Here is a 19,800-nt window from a genome sequence, read left to right as displayed (position 1 = left end):
CCAGTAACGTGCCAAACTACAAGATTTTGACATTCTTTTCTTATTTCAAATTTCAAAATAATTTCAAAGGTATTCACTGGCTTGTGCACTTCGAAACAAAATCAGAAATCAGGCCAAAAGAGAAGCGGGTATACGTAGCCTCAACATTTATGAATGCAAATTGTGAGAGTTTAATGTATTTTTACTAATAAAATTTGAGATAAAATAATGCTTCAACGAGGCAATGCAGGATAAATATCAAAATGAGCTATGTCAGGGGTAGCGCCACGTTGGGGTACACCAAACGGATTTTAAAGACACCCACTCGCTCCAAGTTGTGACGTTTAGCTGATAAAAAAATGTGGCAGTGTTAGGGACGGCTTTGGAGTTTGACTGTTTTAAATCAGTGTGTGATTCAGGCTTTCAAACAAACATAACTTCGTGAAATAAAGGCAAATGAATCCTCTTCATGGTGACAGAAAGCTTGTATTTGATTGTTTGTGATACCATTACTATGCACTGAAAAAAAATCAAATAATACCAGACTTAACCTTTTAAAATGGGTGAGCAATGAAATGTTGATAATGCCAGAATTCTTAACAACTACCACTCTTGGCGTAAATCCTTGACTTGGCGATGGGGCATGATCAAATTCCCAAAACTGACGGATTACGGAAATTATAAAAAAGGAAAATGGGGAAGTAAGGCGTGGGGGCGAGGGCTGGACAGCACATTAAACGAAGGGGCACTGTTCAGAATACAGACGTGCATCTAATGTAGTTGTGAGCTACATGTATTAACCTAACTTCACCTCACATCACAACGACACATTTGTAACTTTTTCTTCTCCATGTGGGTTGATGCAAAATATTAAATATCCCCTAAATAAAATGCTGTTTATGGTATCTTGTTGGGTACCATGACAATAGGAATTGCCCTACAAGGAACATCCATGTTCCTTTTGGGGAACTTACACGGCACCCAACTTTCCAGAAATAGATTTTTGGAATTTACTTAAGGTATTTTCAAGGTATACTTATACTTGACATATGGATAAAAAATTGGTCGAAATACCAATCAGGGAAGACAGTCCAACAGGAGCAGCTTGGAAACAGCCATTCACACGTTAATTGTTAGTGCACACAAAGGAAAAACCCCTCAAGAAAACAGATGTAAGGATGTGTGTGTGTGTGGGGGGGTGAGTCATTCATAAAAGGGGGATACGTATTCCCATCTCACCTCCACCCCTAGGATTTACTCCAATAACACCTAAATGAGATTGCTGAGCAGCTACTTTTATGTATCATTTGAAAATTTGCAGAATAGTGTAGTGTGTCCCGCAGAACAGGGTTCGACGCTGGTAAAGAATGACACTCAGCAGCAACTCGCTGTTTTGGTCAGGAAATCTGCTGTCGTCCACAACAATCCCTTTTTTAAAGCTCAAATCCAAACATGGCGCATGTCGGCAGGGACTGCGCAGGCGCGAGGCGGGAAAACCGCGGGCCGTTCGCAGGCCAGCGCGGGCAGCCAGCAAACTCCATGCGGGTCCGAGCTGGCGCCCCCACCGGCGCTACAATAGGTTACTTTGGTGTAAATTTTGGCATGAACTTTTATACGGGTGATTCACAATAGCGCACCTCCAAGAGTTTGCAACGTGTTGGCCAATCACAATGCGTTGCAAACTCTTGGAGGCTTTCTTTTATGAAATGTCCGTATTAGGGTAACATTAACTTTTTTGAAATATTGTTGTTTGAAATATCAATAACAACGGATAATGAAATCGTCCAGCAAACTTCACAAAACCAATTCAATACCAGCTGATTATTCAGCGTTAGCTTACAGGTGATTTTGAAAACTATTCCACATGTATGCTCATATGCCCGAATAACATTGTTTAAAATTTACCTTTTATAATACATAAAAAAGAGTGCGTACAAAATATATCTATTAACCTTTTCACAGAGGAAAAAATTGCATCTTGACTGCAGAAACCGATGCTTCAAAAATGAATTCTTTATTTTTTTTGCACTTTTGTAACCAAAATGGAAAGGAGAAAAATGGTGAATTTCTCTTAGAAATGTGACTTGTATTGCTCAAAGAAAAAAGGAGACCCAGATTTTGTAGTCAGCACTCCCATCGTAGAAATCTAGATGCAAAATCCTATTTTCTGCCTATTTAACATTTTTAGGCTATTTTCTCCCAGAAAATAGAAAGAATTTTTTTTTCCAACTACAAAACCACACGGACTGTTCTGTCCTAATTTAATCATATTTTTGGATGCCACAATCCTATTTTATTGCTATTTTTGAAACAGCACACTATTTTTGATCTATTTTTAGTACTCAAGTTATATTTTTGCCTATTTTCTAGGGTGGCGAAGTCCAAACAAACAAATATATTTTAAAAAAGGAAACAATATATTTCTTTGCTTTTTTTTCTCCTGTGGTATTGTTTCCATCTTTTCACCTCTGCAAATAGCTAGCTACAAACTGAACGCTTCTTTGATTTATGGGCTCTTTTCTATAACTATACTTCATGAATGATAAAAAATCAATACTTGTTGGAGAATTACCATCTCATGTTTTACAAGCAGGAGCAGAAATGAATGAGGAAGGAACAAACTGGTCTGTTACTGGTCGTCGTTAAATGACAGCTGCAGAAGATGTGGGGCATATAGCTCCCGATGCCAGACAAGTAGCATCTTTAAGATCGAGGAACAGCAGCGAGCCTGAAGCCCTTGGCTGGGCTCAAGGATCCAGCCTTGGTCAGAACAGGTGGAATCTGGAGGGACATGGGAGAGAACAGAATGAAAAAATGAAAGGGTTATATCATGATTGGTCTCATTTCTAGGCAGCTGAAATTACAGCTGATTGGATTTGTGACACATCACTGAAATGATTGTGAGAGATCTGTCCAACATATACAAAATCACAAGATGAATTTAATGTAGATGATGGCCTTTTTGCATTACAAGTAAATTCAATACATATGCACTGAAGTATGCAGTGATATCATTTGTTATAGCACATTTAAGTCTGGTTCCCTGATCAAAAGAATTTGAATCCCTTCAAAAGGTCAAGCAGCTGCCCCTGTCACATATGGCACTCAGAGGCTCCTGTATATGTTTCACATGTCTTGCATTGAACGTGTAATAAACCATTGCCTCGAAACCCACGCTTGAATGAAGGAGTACACTACATGGTGTCAGAAGTTCAGGACCTCAAAACTCAGCAAAAAAGGGGAGGCAGTCACCCAGCTCTTGTGTAGCAAAGTAGGGTAACGTCCTGAACGTCACCGCATGAGTAAGTAGCTCAAATTGAAGTTATACTTACAAATAAAAAGTCAAATTTGACGCATCGACAGCACGGTCAAATTCACGTGCGTTGCGTGGTTGCCAGAAGACAGAATCAGTGTCGTGATAAAATACCACACGTCGTTACAGTGCAACGAATCTTCGTAAGGCTGTTCCGACACAAAAAACGACTAAACCAGAGAATCTCCTTACCATTCATAGCATAGAGAGATTTGCTGTTACGCTGTCATAAATTGCCTTGCAAAGTGGGCCCCTTCCCGTCTCGCCGCCCATAAGTAAAACTACGGAGGCCGATAAACGACATGTCAAAGTCAACAGAAAAACCCTCTATGAATTGGTCGGCGCCAGATCTTCCCAAGGAATGGAAGCGATTCAAGCAGCATTGCACATTCACATTCAAAGGCCCATTAGCTCAGAAGTCTGAGGTTGAAAGAGTCAACTACCTCATGACTTATATTGGAGATAAAGGAAGAGAAGTTTACACAACTTTTCAGTGGGCAACACCTGATGAATGCGACAAGCTAGAGGCAGTTTATGCTAAATTTGAGAAATATGTGGCTCCCAGAAAGAATCAGATCTGTGCCACAATCAATTTCAACAGGCGTAAACAGCTTGAAGGAGAGAAATTTGATAGTTTTGTCACTGATCTGCGAGTGCTAGTCAAAGATTGCGGCTATGATGATGAAGAGCGCATGATAAGAGATGCCATAGTTCTTCGTGCATTCAATCATGCAGTTCAAGAGAAATGCCTTGAGAAAGGAGACGAGCTGACGCTTGCCATGGCCATCAAAATTGGCCAAAACTACGAAACATCTCAAGAAAGCTTGAAAGAAATAAACAAAGATGAAGATCGTAAAGTCAACGCTGTAAAGTCAGCACATCACTCTCGAAAGTCATATTAAGACACACAGCCAGCAAAAGCTACAACGTCAAAGAAGCAGTGTCAATCCAAAGAAATCCATAAGATCTGATGCCAAACGCAGCAAAGAGAAAAAGTGCCACAAATGCGGGTATGAAGCAGATCATCGAAAATGCCCCGCTAAGAATCAAACCTGCGACTTCTGCAAGAAACCAAATCATTTTGCATCAGTTTGCAGAAGACGACTCGCAGCACGTGGGATGGAAAGTGCCAACGTTCAGAGCACATCCGAAAATGATGATTTTTCTTCAGATGAAGAATACACTTGTCACAGGTTTACCTCAAGTATTGTCTGAGGGCCTATGCCGGTTCGATAAAAAGTCTGAAATTTGCTCACAAGGAAAAAAAATCACGCAGATAGCAGGAGTTCAGTTGGTCCTCATTCTGGGCACAAGTATTGTTATTTGCACACCTTATGTGATTCATATGCAAGGATATCAAGCAAAACAGTTACAGAATTCATGTCAACATTCAATGCGTAATACTCCAGTGAAAAGAGACATGAAGAACGGGCAAATTTGGGCCAGCACACACAAGAGAAACGGCGCCGAAAAAAAGAGTCTCAACTGAGAGGGAAAAAAAGGGAACAAAGGGATCTGCAACAATTGCTGGCAAACTTGGGAAAGAGTCTGAAAGATTTCGGGTGGAAAAACTATACGGCGAAACTCACTGGAGCATGTACACAAGGAACAAAAAAAAATCAAGTACAGTCATGTGTGATTTACAAGGTATAATAAATTATACAATGTCAAACAAAGGGAAGGGCTTAGCTGGTTCTTCTTCCCAGGACTTGATCTTGCTTGGGTGGCCAATGTCCGCAGTGCCGGGGCGAGTCTCCGCGAGTCCGGGTAGGTGACGTGGCGTTCCCAAGGGCGTTCCCAAACAGGAAAAGGGGTGAAAAGCGGGCCGGGTGGAGAGGCGAACCGGGTCGGCTCTCCGAAGCGTGACCTGGGGACTTCGTACTCTGTATCGACAGAGCACGCGGCAAAATGAGGCGAGAACGTTAGGAACGTGACGGAAAGTCGCTTTTGGGGAGTCGGCTCTCCTTCCTAACTGGACGGCAAAAGTGCAGGGGGCACTTTCGGATAGAACTCGCACCTAGGTCTTAGTACGCTCTGAAGACACAGCCACGAGAGGGGGGTTAAATAGTCCTACCGAATCACGCGTTCGCACAGGTGCTAGTAGCTCTTGCGATTGGCCCAAAAATTAAGACAAATGAGGTAATTTGGAACTAGCCAATTAAAAAGTGCCATGGTGGACGACATTCCACGGGGAGACGTGGACACCTCGGAGTTGACCAATCTGGTCCCCTCCTTGGGCCACGTTGACCAGCGTGATCGCGGTTTCCGGGAGAGAAACCCGACACCCGGACATCCTACGGCTTGTATCCGGGCAAGACTTTGCCGCCGGAAGGAAGTGTGCTTCAAGCTGCCGTGGGAAAGTCCAAACCTAGCATCCTCTGTCAAACCTAAAAAAAAACATTTTTTGTCGGACCTAAAAAGACAGTAATTTTCCCAAATTATACAGGGTCCGACATTCTCCCCTTCTAAAACCATGGCGTCCACGACATAAAAATTAAATACAGGAAGTTTACCGTTGACACATGACATTGACAAGGTTATTGGTGACTTCCAAAGCTCGCTGCTGCGTCTTGAGATGTTGCTCAAGGAGTCTGGCCTCCATCCCTTCAAAACCGTAGTATTTGGGGGGCCTCCTATTTCGCAGAGGTCGAGAGGCGATGTTTGGTACACCGGCATCCTGGTCAGTGGATGCCTCGCTGGTAATCTCCGGAATGGCGGGACCCGACTCGTCCTCATCTTTGGCTTCAGCTTGTTCATCTGCGGCAATTGAGTCTAAGGTGGAACTAGAGTCAGCGCTATGCAAACTGGCAGGGGTTTGAGCACCGGAGTTCCTTTCCTCTTCACCACTGGGCTCATCCGAAGTGGAAAGGCCTGAAGGAGAACTTCCACCGATGCTGCTGGCGGTCAACATGGTCTCGTCTGAGTTGGGATGATGCGATTTTGGGGTAGGGTCGCTGTCAACCATAACATCATTCTCATGCGATCGAGAGTCGTCATCGTTGGGCGTTGGCACTGGGGGGTTGACTTCAGGATGGAAAACTGGAGCATTCGGGTGGAGACAGGTGGTACGCCTGGGCGCCGGCGTCGGGCGAAGTGCGTAGAATTGGTCGTCCAACAGGTCAGAGTCCAGTGCATCATCCATATCGTCCATGTGCTCAGGTAGCTGTCGCCTAATGGCACGTCTGCGACGAGGCTTGGGCTTAGGCCGCTCGGGTTCATCAGGTACGCTGCCGTTGGGAGGGAGGAAGCCACAGGGGAGGAGCATATTCCGATGTAGTGTCTTATCGGGACCCTCGCCACCAATTGGGCTCACGATGTACACCGGCATGTCGGGGCTAATCTTCCGGTGCACCTTGTACACAGTCTTGCTCCAGCGGTCGGCAAGTTTGTTTGGCCCCTTTAGACCGACATTTCGGACAAGGACTCTGTCAACCTCCTCCAGCACATTCTCCCGTACTTTCTCGTCGTAACGAGATTTGTTTCTCTGGGCTGTCCGCTCCATCGTGGCGGATGCCAGCTCGTGAGCTCGCTTCAGCCGCTCTTGCAGGTTGGCCGCGTATTGACCCTGTCCTTTAGCACCTGATTGCGATGGTAACTCAAATAAGACATCAATGGGTGGTCGGGGCTCTCGGCCGAACATCAAAAAATAAGGAGACATCCCGGTTGATGCGTGCTTCGTACAGTTGTACGCGTGAACAAGAGGGCCCACATGCATCCTCCATTTCTTCTTTTGCTCTTCGTCCAGTGTGCCAAGCATGTTGAGGAGTGTTTGATTAAACCTCTCACACTGGCCGTTCCCTTGGGGGTGGTAGGGTGTGGTCCGGCTCTTCTTAATCCCTGACATGTTGCATAACTCTTTAATAAGTTGTGCCTCGAAATCTCTACCCTGGTCGGAATGAAGCCGTTCAGGGAACCCATAGTGTATGAAATACGACTCCCACAGTACTTTAGCCACGGTGCGTGCCTTTTGGTCCTTAGTTGGGAAGGCTTGTGCGTACCGGGTGTAGTGGTCGGTGACGACTAAGATGTTCTTGGTACTGTCGTCCGGCTCCAAACAAAGGAAATCGATGCAGACTAACTCCATTGGAGTTGAGGTTTTGATGGAGACCAAGGGCGCTGACTTCTGGGGCCGTTTCTTGCGTCTCACACATCGTTGGCACATCTGACATTTTCCCTCTACATCAGCCGCCATCTTTGGCCAGTAGAAGCGGGAACGGACAAGATCAAGGGTCCTCTCGTACCCAAGATGGCCGACATCGTCATGCAGGGCTTGTAGGGCCTTGGATCGGTGGCTCTTGGGGAGGACTAATTGCAAAATATTTGACTTGTCATTGGCAGTAGACTTCCGATACAAGATGCCGTCTACAAGGGACAGTTTGTCCCACTGACGAAGAAGTATCCGAGCCTCTTCAGACAGAGACGATCGCTGCTCTGCAGTTGGGCACTGCCCACTCTGCACATGCCGTGTCACCTCGCCGATGGCATCATCATCTTGCTGGAGTCGGCGCCAATCACCGACATCCATGGCTGGGAGGGGCGTCTGACCGGTCGCTCTGTCGAACTCCCCCGGCACAGCGTGCTCAGAATCAGCGATGCTCTCTACCAGAGTCTGCTCATCATCAACGGTCCCGCCGACGTTATGGCGTTGACAAACAGCCCTGAATACCTCCTTTGAGCATACGGCATCCTGGCCATCTTCAATTCGTCGCCGGAGTCGACGCAGTTTCTCTTCATTGGTGAGGGACTCGTCATCTGCCTGTGGGACCGGCTGGGGCCTCCTGGACAAACCGTCAGCATCTGCGTTGCTGCTACCAGGGCGGTATTTTATGACGAAGTTGTAATTCGCCAAGGCGGCGAGCCAGCGGTGTCCTGTAGCGTCTAGTTTTGCCGTGGTTAAGACGTACGTTAGCGGGTTATTGTCGGTGAGGACAGTAAACTGTCCCCCGTACAAGTAGTCATGAAATTTCTCGGTGACTGCCCACTTTAATGCCAGAAACTCCCACTTGTAGGCGGGGTAGTTCAATTCGGACTTGGAAAGTCCGCGACTCGCATAGGCAATCACATGTGATCGGCCATTGTCATCTTCCTGATAAAGTGCGGCGCCAAGACCAGTCCCGCTCGCGTCAGTATGGAGTATAAATGGCCGGCTGTAATTAACATAGCCCAATACGGGGGCCGAGGTCAGCCTTTGTATGATTGTGTCAAATGCGCTCTGACACGCTGGACTCCATTGCTCACCAAAAGGCTCGGACGGGCTGCGAAGTTTTGACGGTCGCCTCTTCTTCTTTTGTCTGCCAAAATGCCGTTTCGTTAGGTCATAACAAGCAGCTAACTCGTTCAGGGGTTTTGCTATCGAAGAGTACCCCTCGACAAAGCGCCTATAGTACCCGGTAAATCCCAGAAATGATTTCAACTCCCGTGCTGTCTTTGGGACGGGCCAGGACTTGACCGCCTCAATCTTGCTGGGGTCGGTGCTCACTCCATCAGCCGAAATGACATGACCAAGGCATTTAACCGACGACTGAAAGAATCTGCACTTAGCAGGGCTAAGCTTCAGCCCGAACTGATGTAGGCGGTCCAGAACCTGGAGCAACTTGGCCTCGTGCTCTTCGGCCGTCTTGGCATAAACTATGATGTCATCCAGGTAAACAAACACGCCATCATGCAGGAGTTCGCCCATACACTTCTCCATCAAGCGCTGAAAGGTCGCAGGGGCGTTGGTTATGCCCTGAGGCATGCGATTAAATTCGTAGAACCCCAGAGGGCGCCAGAAAGCGGTCTTGTGTTTGTCCCTCTCCGCCATCTCAATCTGGTAGTAGCCCGACTTCAAGTCCAGACACGAAAACCACTGGGCACCATTCATGGCGTGTAGAGTATCTTCAATTCTTGGTATGGAATACTGGTCTCGTATGGTACGGCTATTCAGCTTTCTATAGTCGATACAGAGGCGGAGGTCTCCATTCTTTTTTCTAACCAATACTATGGGCGAGGCAAACTGACTTGCGGATTCGCGAATGACACCTTTCTCCTGGAGTTCCTGGATATGCTTGCGAGCATCTGCGTAATCTGCAGGGGGTATGCGCCGACAACCTTCGCGAAATGGCGTTTCGTCGGACAAGTTAATGGTATGTCTCACGCCAGTGGTGCAGCCAATGTCTAAGTCATCTCTGGAAAATACATCTGCACGGCTTCGCAGCATCCCAACAACTCGCGTCACGTCATCTGTAGGAAGAGGAGAACCCTCAAAATCAAAATCACCGTCCTCATCCTTGGAGGGAGATGGAGACATCATACAGGCGTCTTGAGGGTGGTGGGGCAACTTCTCTTCAATTGCAAACGCTGAGGCAAGGAAACATCGTGCAGGGACCACCACACTTCTACAGGATTTGTTGGCGATGACAACTTTCGTCTTTGCCACTGTGTGGGTGGGTAATTCCACCAGGCAATTCTTTAGCTCAACGCCTTCGGGGAGCTGGGATGTGTTCTCCTTTTCAACAAGAACTTCAATCTTGGCACGGGAGGGATTGTTAATCCGCGTTGTCACTTCCACCTGTTGCCCGGGTCTAAGTGTTGTGGCCTTCAAGGACTTCACTGGCCCAAGCCGGCTGGTAGGCCGTACGTCATGTGACAGTTGGTAAGCTTGTGCCCATGCACTATCAACTTGAAGTTTTCGGAGGAAATCCTTGCCACCTTTCTGCTCACAGGCTCGCACCATTTCACGGACTACACTAGTGTTAGTTCCGACGAGAAGAGGAACATCGTCAGCCCTCTGGCGGTCGGGGCAGACAAGTGCAAGGGTCGTGACCTCCTTCTGCATTCCAGCAGAGTTGGCGGGAAACTTCAAATTTAACTCGATGTATCCCTCGTAAGGGACAGGCTGTCCAGCGGCGCCTATCACCGCAAGATGTGAAAGGGGCTGTAGCGGTCGATGCGGGAGATAACGGGTGTGGTATCTGGCAGTTATACACGTGACTTGTGATCCGGTGTCAAGGAGACAGTGGGTTGGTTGTCCATCGATGAAGACAGGGGTGACAGCCTGATCACCAACAACACCTGGGGGAACATCTGAAGCAGAATCTCCTTGACACCGCATCGACGAAGGTGAACGACTCATTGGGCCCTTGGTCTGGTTCGGGGCGGCTGTTCGGGCATTTACAGCTGCCCGCTGTCGTTTCCCGAACTCTGGTCATCCCTGGGTTTGCTCAGACGAAGCATCATCTTCTCCTGCACAAGGGCAGCATTCTTCGGCTTGGAGCATGCATTCATACGGTGGCCGTTCTCACCGCAATTGTAACAGAAAATGGCTCTGGGTGCGCGGCCAGAGGCAGGGGTCGAAGGAGACGGCCGCCGGGGCGTAGTAGTTTGGCTCTTGAAAAACCCATCCAGCCGGCGGTGCAAACGGTCCACAGTCTGCCGCAATTCTGCCACTTCTCCGTCGCTATCTCGGGCTGGGCTAGGGGTCGCCTTGGCATCTCGACTGTCAGCTGAGACGGTATGGACCATGGTAGCAACTTTCTTTGTTAGCCTGCTGTCATTCTTTCTGCGATCTGCTTTCTCTTCCAGCAAGGCCTCGGCTGCTCGCACTTCTCGAAGAAGAGTAAGCATGTTAGGAGGGTTGTCCTTCTTAGCTCGGAGCTGGAGCACATTCAACAGTGGCTCGTTATACAGGCACCCTCGCTGAAACTGACTGGACAACGTCTTGTCGGCATCCTGGGAATCGATACCATCCATCTCGACGACTTGGGTGAGGAGTGTGTGAAGACGGAGAAGATAATCAGAAGCCTTCTCTTCCTCCTTCTGGTAGGAGCACCGAAAATTTGTCAACAACTCGTCGCCATCTGATGTAGAGCCGTATGCCCGGGACAGGCACGTCAGGTATTCTTGCGCTGGGCTCCCGTCACTCACAGCCCACACGACATTCAGAGCCGGAGGAACTAATGACTCAGTTATTCTGCTCCTTTTTTCAGAGTCGGGGATGCTTTGGTCTTTCAAGAGTTGGCGTGCCAAGCGTCGCCAGTTCTCAAAGTCAAGCTCGCCAGAAGGAACTGGTGTCTTGCCGGAAAACAACCTCAGACGGCGATACGACCTACTGGCAACCTTGTCAATGACATGGACAACTTGGCTAGCTTTAGGAGAAACATTTTCTTCCTTAGTATCTGACTCCTCAGAGCCCAGCGTGAGAGATTTGCGATCTTCCATGGTCTTCCCATGGCCAGACAAAAATTCCTTAAGGGCCTCGGAAAACTCCATCGTGCTCTGTCGATATGGTGTTACAATAAATTACGGTACAAAAAATGCAACCTCTAGAGAGTATCCACGAGAAAAAGTGGTGGGGAAAATACACAATTGGCAAAAAGAAGCGGTGTGGTTCAACCAAAATTATCACCAGTGAACAATTCTGAGAAGTTGAGTCAATAGAAAATCAAGGTGCAGACATAGGAGGAACAATTATTCACCGGCTATCAGCAATGAATCATCAATAATAATAAACACGAAAACAACTTGAATACAGGAGCACAGTGAATGGCACATTGAAATCAAAGGCAAAAAAAATGTGGATACGTCAACAAGGTTGTCATCATACAATAATCATTCAGAAATGAACCACCAACAAGAAAGAATTAAATAGGATCAACTGAAGGAAATGCTTCTGCGAAAAATTTTTTTTGTTCTGCTTCCCTTTCAAGAAAAAATCAAAATTGCCCAAAACAAACATGTGAGCGTACAACAAACAGGTAACCAATGGCAGGGGAGATAGCGCTGAAAAGAGCAAATCCGGGCGGTGCCTCCAATTTTGTCACAGGTTTACCTCAAGTATTGTCTGAGGGCCTATGCCGGTTCGATAAAAAGTCGGAAATTTGCTCACAAGGAAAAAAAATCACGCAGATAGCAGGAGTTCAGTTGGTCCTCATTCTGGGCACAAGTATTGTTATTTGCACACCTTATGTGATTCATATGCAAGGATATCAAGCAAAACAGTTACAGAATTCATGTCAACATTCAATGCGTAATACTCCAGTGAAAAGAGACATGAAGAACGGGCAAATTTGGGCCAGCACACACAAGAGAAACGGCGCCGAAAAAAAGAGTCTCAACTGAGAGGGAAAAAAAGGGAACAAAGGGATCTGCAACAATTGCTGGCAAACTTGGGAAAGAGTCTGAAAGATTTCGGGTGGAAAAACTATACGGCGAAACTCACTGGAGCATGTACACAAGGAACAAAAAAAAATCAAGTACAGTCATGTGTGATTTACAAGGTATAATAAATTATACAATGTCAAACAAAGGGAAGGGCTTAGCTGGTTCTTCCTCCCAGGACTTGATCTTGCTTGGGTGGCCAATGTCCGCAGTGCCGGGGCGAGTCTCCGCGAGTCCGGGTAGGTGACGTGGCGTTCCCAAGGGCGTTCCCAAACAGGAAAAGGGGTGAAAAGCGGGCCGGGTGGAGAGGCGAACCGGGTCGGCTCTCCGAAGCGTGACCTGGGGACTTCGTACTCTGTATCGACAGAGCACGCGGCAAAATGAGGCGAGAACGTTAGGAACGCGACGGAAAGTCGCTTTTGGGGAGTCGGCTCTCCTTCCTAACTGGACGGCAAAAGTGCAGGGGGCACTTTCGGATAGAACTCGCACCTAGGTCTTAGTACGCTCTGAAGACACAGCCACGAGAGGGGGGTTAAATAGTCCTACCGAATCACGCGTTCGCACAGGTGCTAGTAGCTCTTGCGATTGACCCAAAAATTAAGACAAATGAGGTAATTTGGAACTAGCCAATTAAAAAGTGCCATGGTGGACGACATTCCACGGGGAGACGTGGACACCTCGGAGTTGACCAATCTGGTCCCCTCCTTGGGCCACGTTGACCAGCGTGATCGCGGTTTCCGGGAGAGAAACCCGACACCCGGACATCCTACGGCTTGTATCCGGGCAAGACTTTGCCGCCGGAAGGAAGTGTGCTTCAAGCTGCCGTGGGAAAGTCCAAACCTAGCATCCTCTGTCAAACCTAAAAAAAAACATTTTTTGTCGGACCTAAAAAGACAGTAATTTTCCCAAATTATACAGGGTCCGACACACTCATCTCATTAGCGCATTAGATGGTGAATACACGTCTAATGAATGGTTCGAGAAAGTATGGATCAACAACAAAAATGTTGAGGTGCAGATTGACACGGGGGCAGCCCAATCCATCATGTCCCTAGACATCTATGAAACGCTTGGGGACATTAAAGAGTTGAGCCCAAGTGATCGGAAGTTTGAGTCATACTCCAGCAATAAGCTGAAAGTGGAAGGGTGCACTACACTGCCCACATGCCACAAAAATGTGTGCAGAACGGATGTGCCTTACTATGTCTTACAGGCACTTCTCAGTGGAGATGCCAGCAAGAAACTTAGACTCATAGACAGAGTCTACGGGCTCGAGCAGTACCCCGAGCTCAAGAAAACCACTGGCACTCTTCCAGGAAAGTATTCCTTGAAAATCGACCCATCGGTAAAGCCAGTAGTGCATGGCCCCAGACGCCAGCCACAAGCTCTTATGCCAAAGATAGTCGACAAGCTGCATGAAATGGAGCGTGACAAACATATTGCAAAAGTCACTGAACCCACAGATTGGGTGAGCTCCATGGTTGTCGTCGTGAAGAATGAGAAGGTGAGAATCTGTTCTGATCCAAAGGATCTCAACAAGGCAATTCGCCGTGAACACTCCCCGATCCCATCAGTCGAAGAAGTTCTTTCGTCCATGCCAGCCTCCAAGATTTTTTCTGTTATCGACGCCAAGTCTGGGTTCTTGCAGATAGAGCTTGATTACGAGTCAAGCCTCCTCACGACGTTCAACATGCCAATTGGTCGCTTCATATGGCTACATCTTCCATTTGGCATAAAAAGCGCTCCTGAAATCTTCCAGCGTGTCATGGACACAATGCTCGAGGGTATAGAAGGAGCACGAGCCATAATGGATGACATCCTGATAGCGGGCAAGAATCCCAAACACCATGATGAAGTTATGAAGGCTGTTATAACCAGAGCCACTGAGTGGAACCTAAAGCTCAACTTCGACAAATGCCACATAAGACAAACACAAGTCAAGTACGTTGGCCATCTTGTCACTGCCAGCGGATTGAAACCAGACCCTGACAAGGTCAAAGCGATGAAAGAGATGCCAGAGCCAAAGACAAAGGACGACGTCCGAAGATTCCTAGGCTGCATCCAGTACCTGGCAAAGTTCATCCCAAATCTCAGTGAAGTTGATCAGCCACTTCGCCAAATGATGAAGAAAGATGTCACATTCCACTGGGACAAGCCTCAGAAACAAAGCTTTGCCAAACTCAAAGAGCTTTGTAGTGCTGTTCCAGTTCTAGCATACTATGATGTCCGCAAAGAGACAACCATACAGTGTGACGCAAGTAGCTATGCTCTTGGTGGAGTGCTACTCCAAGAAGGCAAACCAATCGCCTACACATCCAGAGCCATGACACTGACAGAAATGAGGTATGCCCAGATCGAGAAGGAAATGCTTGCGATCGTCCATTCTTGTCGAAAATTCCATCACTATGTGTTCGGCAAGTCTGTAACTGTCGAAAGTGACCACAGGCCACTACAGGCAATCTTCTCCAAACCTCTACTGTCGGCTCCCATGAGGTTGCAGTCCATGCTTCTCAAACTGCAGCCATACGACCTGACAGTCACATACAAACCAGGCAAAAAAATCCCAATAGGAGACCTACTCAGCCGAGCCAACCTACCCGATACAGAGCCTGACATCAAACCAGTAGTCATCAATATGGTAGACTACATCTCCGTCACACCCACACGCTACAGTGAGTTCCAGAGGAAAACAGCAGATGAGCTGAATGAGCTGCATTCCATGATCTTGAAGGGCTGGCCAGATACCAAACAAGAAACACCACATGCCGTACGCGAGTACTGGAACACAAGAGATGAGCTTGCAATCTCTGATGGTATCATCTACAAGGGCATGAGAATTGTTGTGCCACCAAGCATGAGGCGTGACATGCTCGCTTTGATCCATGAGTCCCACATGGGCATCGTCAAGTGCAAGCAAAAGGCACGCGAAGCCTTGTTCTGGCCTGGAATGATGCAACAAATAGAAGAACTGGTCCAAGATTGCAGAGCCTGCAACTCACACCAGAACCAGCAGCCTGCTGAGACACTCAAACCAACGAAGGTACCTGATCTCCCTTGGATCGAGCTGGGATCAGACATATTCCGGTTTGAATTAAGGCCAGCAGTACCTTCTGACCATCGACTACTTCTCCAAATTCATCGAAGTCGACAAACTCGCAGACACAACCAGTGCAACAGTCATTGATGCCTTGAAGTCACAGTTTAGCAGACACAGCATTCCTGAAAAGTTGCGAACAGACAATGGTCCACAATACTCATCTGTAGATTTCAGTGCTTTCTGCAAAGACTACGCAGTCATCCATGTTACCTCTTCTCCCCATCACCCTCAATCCAATGGTGAAGCAGAGCGTGCAGTTCAAACGGTGAAACGCTTGTGGAAGAAATGCGATGACAAACACCTGGTAATGCTTGACTACCGCACAACCCCACTAGCAAGCTGTGACCTGTCACCGGCTCAGCTGCTTATGAGTCGCAGACCTCGAAATAAGCTACCTGTCGCACGCAGTTTACTTCGTCCCAAGGTACATAAGACATCCGACATAAAGCAACGACTTGCCCAAGGTCAGGGCAAACAGCAACACTACTTCAACAAGAAGGCACACGACCTGCCACCATTGAAGTCCGGAGACCCTGTGAGGATGGCACCATTTCCAGGTGCTAAGCAGTGGGTTCCAGCCACGGTCGTAGACCACCACGAAGCACCACGATCATACATAGTTCAGTATGATGGTCGCAAATACCGACGCAATAGGCGACACCTTCGTCTGTCTACCCACCAGGCCAACAAACAACCCCCACCAGCAGTTGTCCCAGATCCTGTTCCAGACACTCCACCCAAACCCCAAACCGTTACCCCTGACCTGACAAGCAAACCTGACCCGAGACCACAACCAGCACACCAAGATGCTGACCCTGCCAAACCACCGTACATCACCCGAAGTGGACGAGTCGTGAAACGTACCGTCCGTATGGATTTGTAAATGGACAGATACCAATTAAAAGAGCTTTCACATTTATAAATCAAAGAACCTTTCAGTTATAAATCAAGGAGCCATTCACAGTTATATTTCAAAGAGCTTAAGCATAATCACCTTATTGTAAAAACCAAGTGAGATTTCAAACATAGCTCAATAATGCAACTTAGCCACACAACTCAGTTTACCTCTCAGCTTCTGATTTTATTCCAAATTCGAACGTCATCTCATTCTATATGAACCCAAAACAGTTGCTTGGCAACTCTTGTTAATTAAAATGTTCCTTTATATTTTAACGGACACTTATATAGTTAGAGTTCAGCTGTTATTAAAGTTTTGAGTGTTACTACCTTTTGATTGTAAAAAGAAAGGGAGATGTCACATATGGCACTCAGAGGCTCCCGTATATGTTCCACATGTCTTGCATTGAACGTGCAATAAACCATTGCCTCGAAACCCACGCTTGTAACAATTTCTCTGGGAAACGGGCAGGAGTTGGACTGATTGATGTCTGCAACTTAGCCCAACTTCCTGGCTCAGCGTAATTACCCAGTGTAGTAGTTTTTATGTAGTTTCTGCTTTTATTCCACGGCAGTTGGCAAAATTTAGTTTCACCCTCAGTGTGCATGAGTATAAAGTTTAACAACCATATTCGCAGTATAGAGAATATTTAGACATGCATTTGGCAACCCCCTACCTACAATCTATTGAAAGATATCACATGAACTAGACTAACTGTATTACCTCAGTTTCCTCACAAGTCTCCAGATGAAAATTCTGAAGCATTCGCACCAGTGCCATCTTAACCTGAAGAATTACAAACAAAATACGGTGACTGCTGAATGAGACAGATTGTTGAAGATATCCTTCAAAATGTCTCTGCAATGTTAAAAAGATTCTAGCTGTTAATTTGCTGCAAACCTAAAAGTGCTATGAATTTCAAATTCCAACGGAGAAGTTGGAACTGCAACCCATGACTGTTGACGCAACTTTTGTAAAAGAGTGGTCACAATTTCATGGTCAGCTTCTCTCACGGAATTTTATAGTGCTGATGAAGTGCAAAGGATGACCATACAGATGGTTTTAAGTGTGGTATCTTGAGTCAACTCTCCACTCGCTATGAGTCTTTACATGGCACGCGCAATCCTGTGATAGCAGGAAAGCATATCAGTAGGTTCATCTGTTTACAAATAAACATGCAAAAATATTGAATATATGAATATGAAAAGGGCCCAAGTCCACATTTTGGCACAATTGCATCAAGTTTGTCAAAGTGGTGCTTTGTCATAAGAGTGTGAAAGACAGACCAAAGTTTACTTCCCAAGTTTTTATTTTACTTGGTAAGCAGGTACATATACATGAATGCACATTCTGCTTGCCCAAGTAAAGGACAGGATTTTTGTAGTTTTTTTCAAAACTTTGTCTTGTGGACTTGGGCCAGTCTCAGTTATTAAATTTCTATGTGTCGTTAACAGTTTATGAGTTGGACTACTTCTTGCCAGGCAGGGAATATCAACAACAAAGACTAACTGACTAGTGGCTGACCTGCAAGAGCGCAAAGCGCATGCCAATGCAGCTGCGTGGTCCAGCACCAAAGGGTAGAAAGGCACAGGGATGGCGCTTCTCACGTTGCTCTGGTGAGAACCTTTGAGAAAAAGGAAACATTTCATGGGGACATGCTCAGAGATTTATTTTCCAGAAGTCACTGACATCTTCTTGTCTAACATATTAAACTATGGTTCTAAACTTGGAATAGTGAATTTGCCTTCCACATTACACCACTTCTTCCAGACGATATCACATTCCACCTGTGCCTAATGCCAATGTAACTCTTCCCAACACAGACCTTCTTGTCCAAATTTTGTCATGTGATAGGAGACTCATTACATCATTTGATGGAATTAGAACCTCTGTGAGCACTTTGTAGTTCAGCACACTTTTCTGTCCTCCGCGACAAAATATAAAACAAAATACAACATCATGAATCCTATCCACTTCCCCATCATTTCCACAAAGTCAATACGACTTTTCCGTTTTCCTTGCAATACATACTATGTTCAAACATTTCATTGCCGATACCTACCCTCCCGAAGTGCTCAGAATAACAATGTGAAATCTGCAAAAAGCAGTAAAATCTCCCCTATTTGTAATGCTTAACAATATGATAAGAAACAAGTTAGTAGAAATATGGGACTATATTTAAAATATATACACCTACATTAACCTGAATGTTATTTTGGGATTATATAATACGTAAGAAATTGAGGGAACCAAGCTGGAACTGCAGAAGGCCTGTATAAAGCTCAGTCATAGACATACCTCTCTGGATTGAATTTGTCAGGGTCCTCCCAGTGTTCTGGATCATGGTGGATATGCCACACGTCAAAGTGAACCTGTACACCTTTGGGAATGGTGTACCCTTTGTGCTTGTACTCACAGCCAGCTTCACGAGTAGTCCTACAGGGACGAACAAACTGAGCTCAGTGAATGGAATACATCTCAAAATACTCACCGACTCACTAGAATAACAGGAACTAGGGGACAAAGCAGCGTGCTATTAGGTGATAGTCCAACAAAGTCCACCCTCTTGGGACCTAAAGTCTGCCAACTGGTATGGGAAGAACAGCGTGCTGTAAGTCACCATTTCATCAACTACCAGGCATCAGTTAAAGTCTTTGGGCATACATGTATACGTGTACATCACACCAATCAAGCTGCCACTCACTAAGTAGCGGTACATGTACATTTACCGGTATTACACCAAACTGGTTGTCTTTTTGTTTCTGCTTGTGGTATTGATCATCCAGTGCATAAAATACAGGAACGGGCAACACAGGTTACTGCATATCTGCTCCAAGCAGAAACAAAAAAGGGGGTGTTTTCTAATGAAATTGACAGTCCTATGGTATGAACTCACTGTATAGGCACGTAAATTTATGCGCATTTGACACAGAGCATGCCAAGTATGCGCAACAAATTTATTCTGGAATATATGTTCTTTGCGTGCATGCTGAAAACATGTAAGAACCCAGTTGGAATACTTCGTACCAGCCTGTCTTTCTTTCACCAGTGAGGGTGCACTTCAGCTCAAGGCAGATAGTTTAGCCGGCTTTTGTTTGGTGTGTCATTAATAACAGGCATTAAAAACTAAATTCATTTCAATGCTCTCTATTTTCTTCAGAGGTGTATCCACTGGGGAGAAGAGGGAACACTGTCGCATCCCCCATTCACCCATTGCCCATGTTTGAAGAATTGAAAACACAAACTCTTTAGAACAGTCCTACTGGTATGACCTTTCTGTTTGTGGGGGGGGGTTGAGGATCCTTTCATGGATGACTGTTGCTTTTAGAAAAAAAATTAGCCCCCTCAACCCAGAACCTGCCACTGCCCTTCTTT

General features: G+C 46.3%; 1 protein-coding gene across 3 annotated transcripts in view; it reads right to left on the bottom strand.

Annotated features, from left to right (window-relative positions):
• Positions 1-628: 628 nt before the first annotated feature.
• Positions 629-19,800, bottom strand: part of LOC110986196 (cytochrome P450 3A41-like) — a 32,452-nt gene continuing 13,280 nt past the window's right edge. For all 3 annotated transcript variants that reach the window (XM_087133277.1, XM_087133278.1, XM_087133279.1), the window contains 4 exons: positions 18,724-18,861; positions 17,950-18,049; positions 17,149-17,211; positions 629-2,760 (listed from right to left, as the gene is read on the bottom strand). In XM_087133277.1, the coding sequence (XP_086989403.1) occupies positions 2,683-2,760; positions 17,149-17,211; positions 17,950-18,049; positions 18,724-18,861 (379 nt within the window). In that variant the 3' untranslated portion in view covers positions 629-2,682. The remainder of the gene's footprint in view (positions 2,761-17,148; positions 17,212-17,949; positions 18,050-18,723; positions 18,862-19,800) is intronic.

Source organism: Acanthaster planci, linkage group LG02 (genome assembly GCF_054643075.1).
Source record: "Acanthaster planci isolate LZ-2023a linkage group LG02, COTS_SCS, whole genome shotgun sequence".
In the NCBI taxonomy this organism is placed as follows: domain Eukaryota; kingdom Metazoa; phylum Echinodermata; class Asteroidea; order Valvatida; family Acanthasteridae; genus Acanthaster; species Acanthaster planci.
This window is presented reverse-complemented; position numbering and strand designations above follow the sequence as displayed.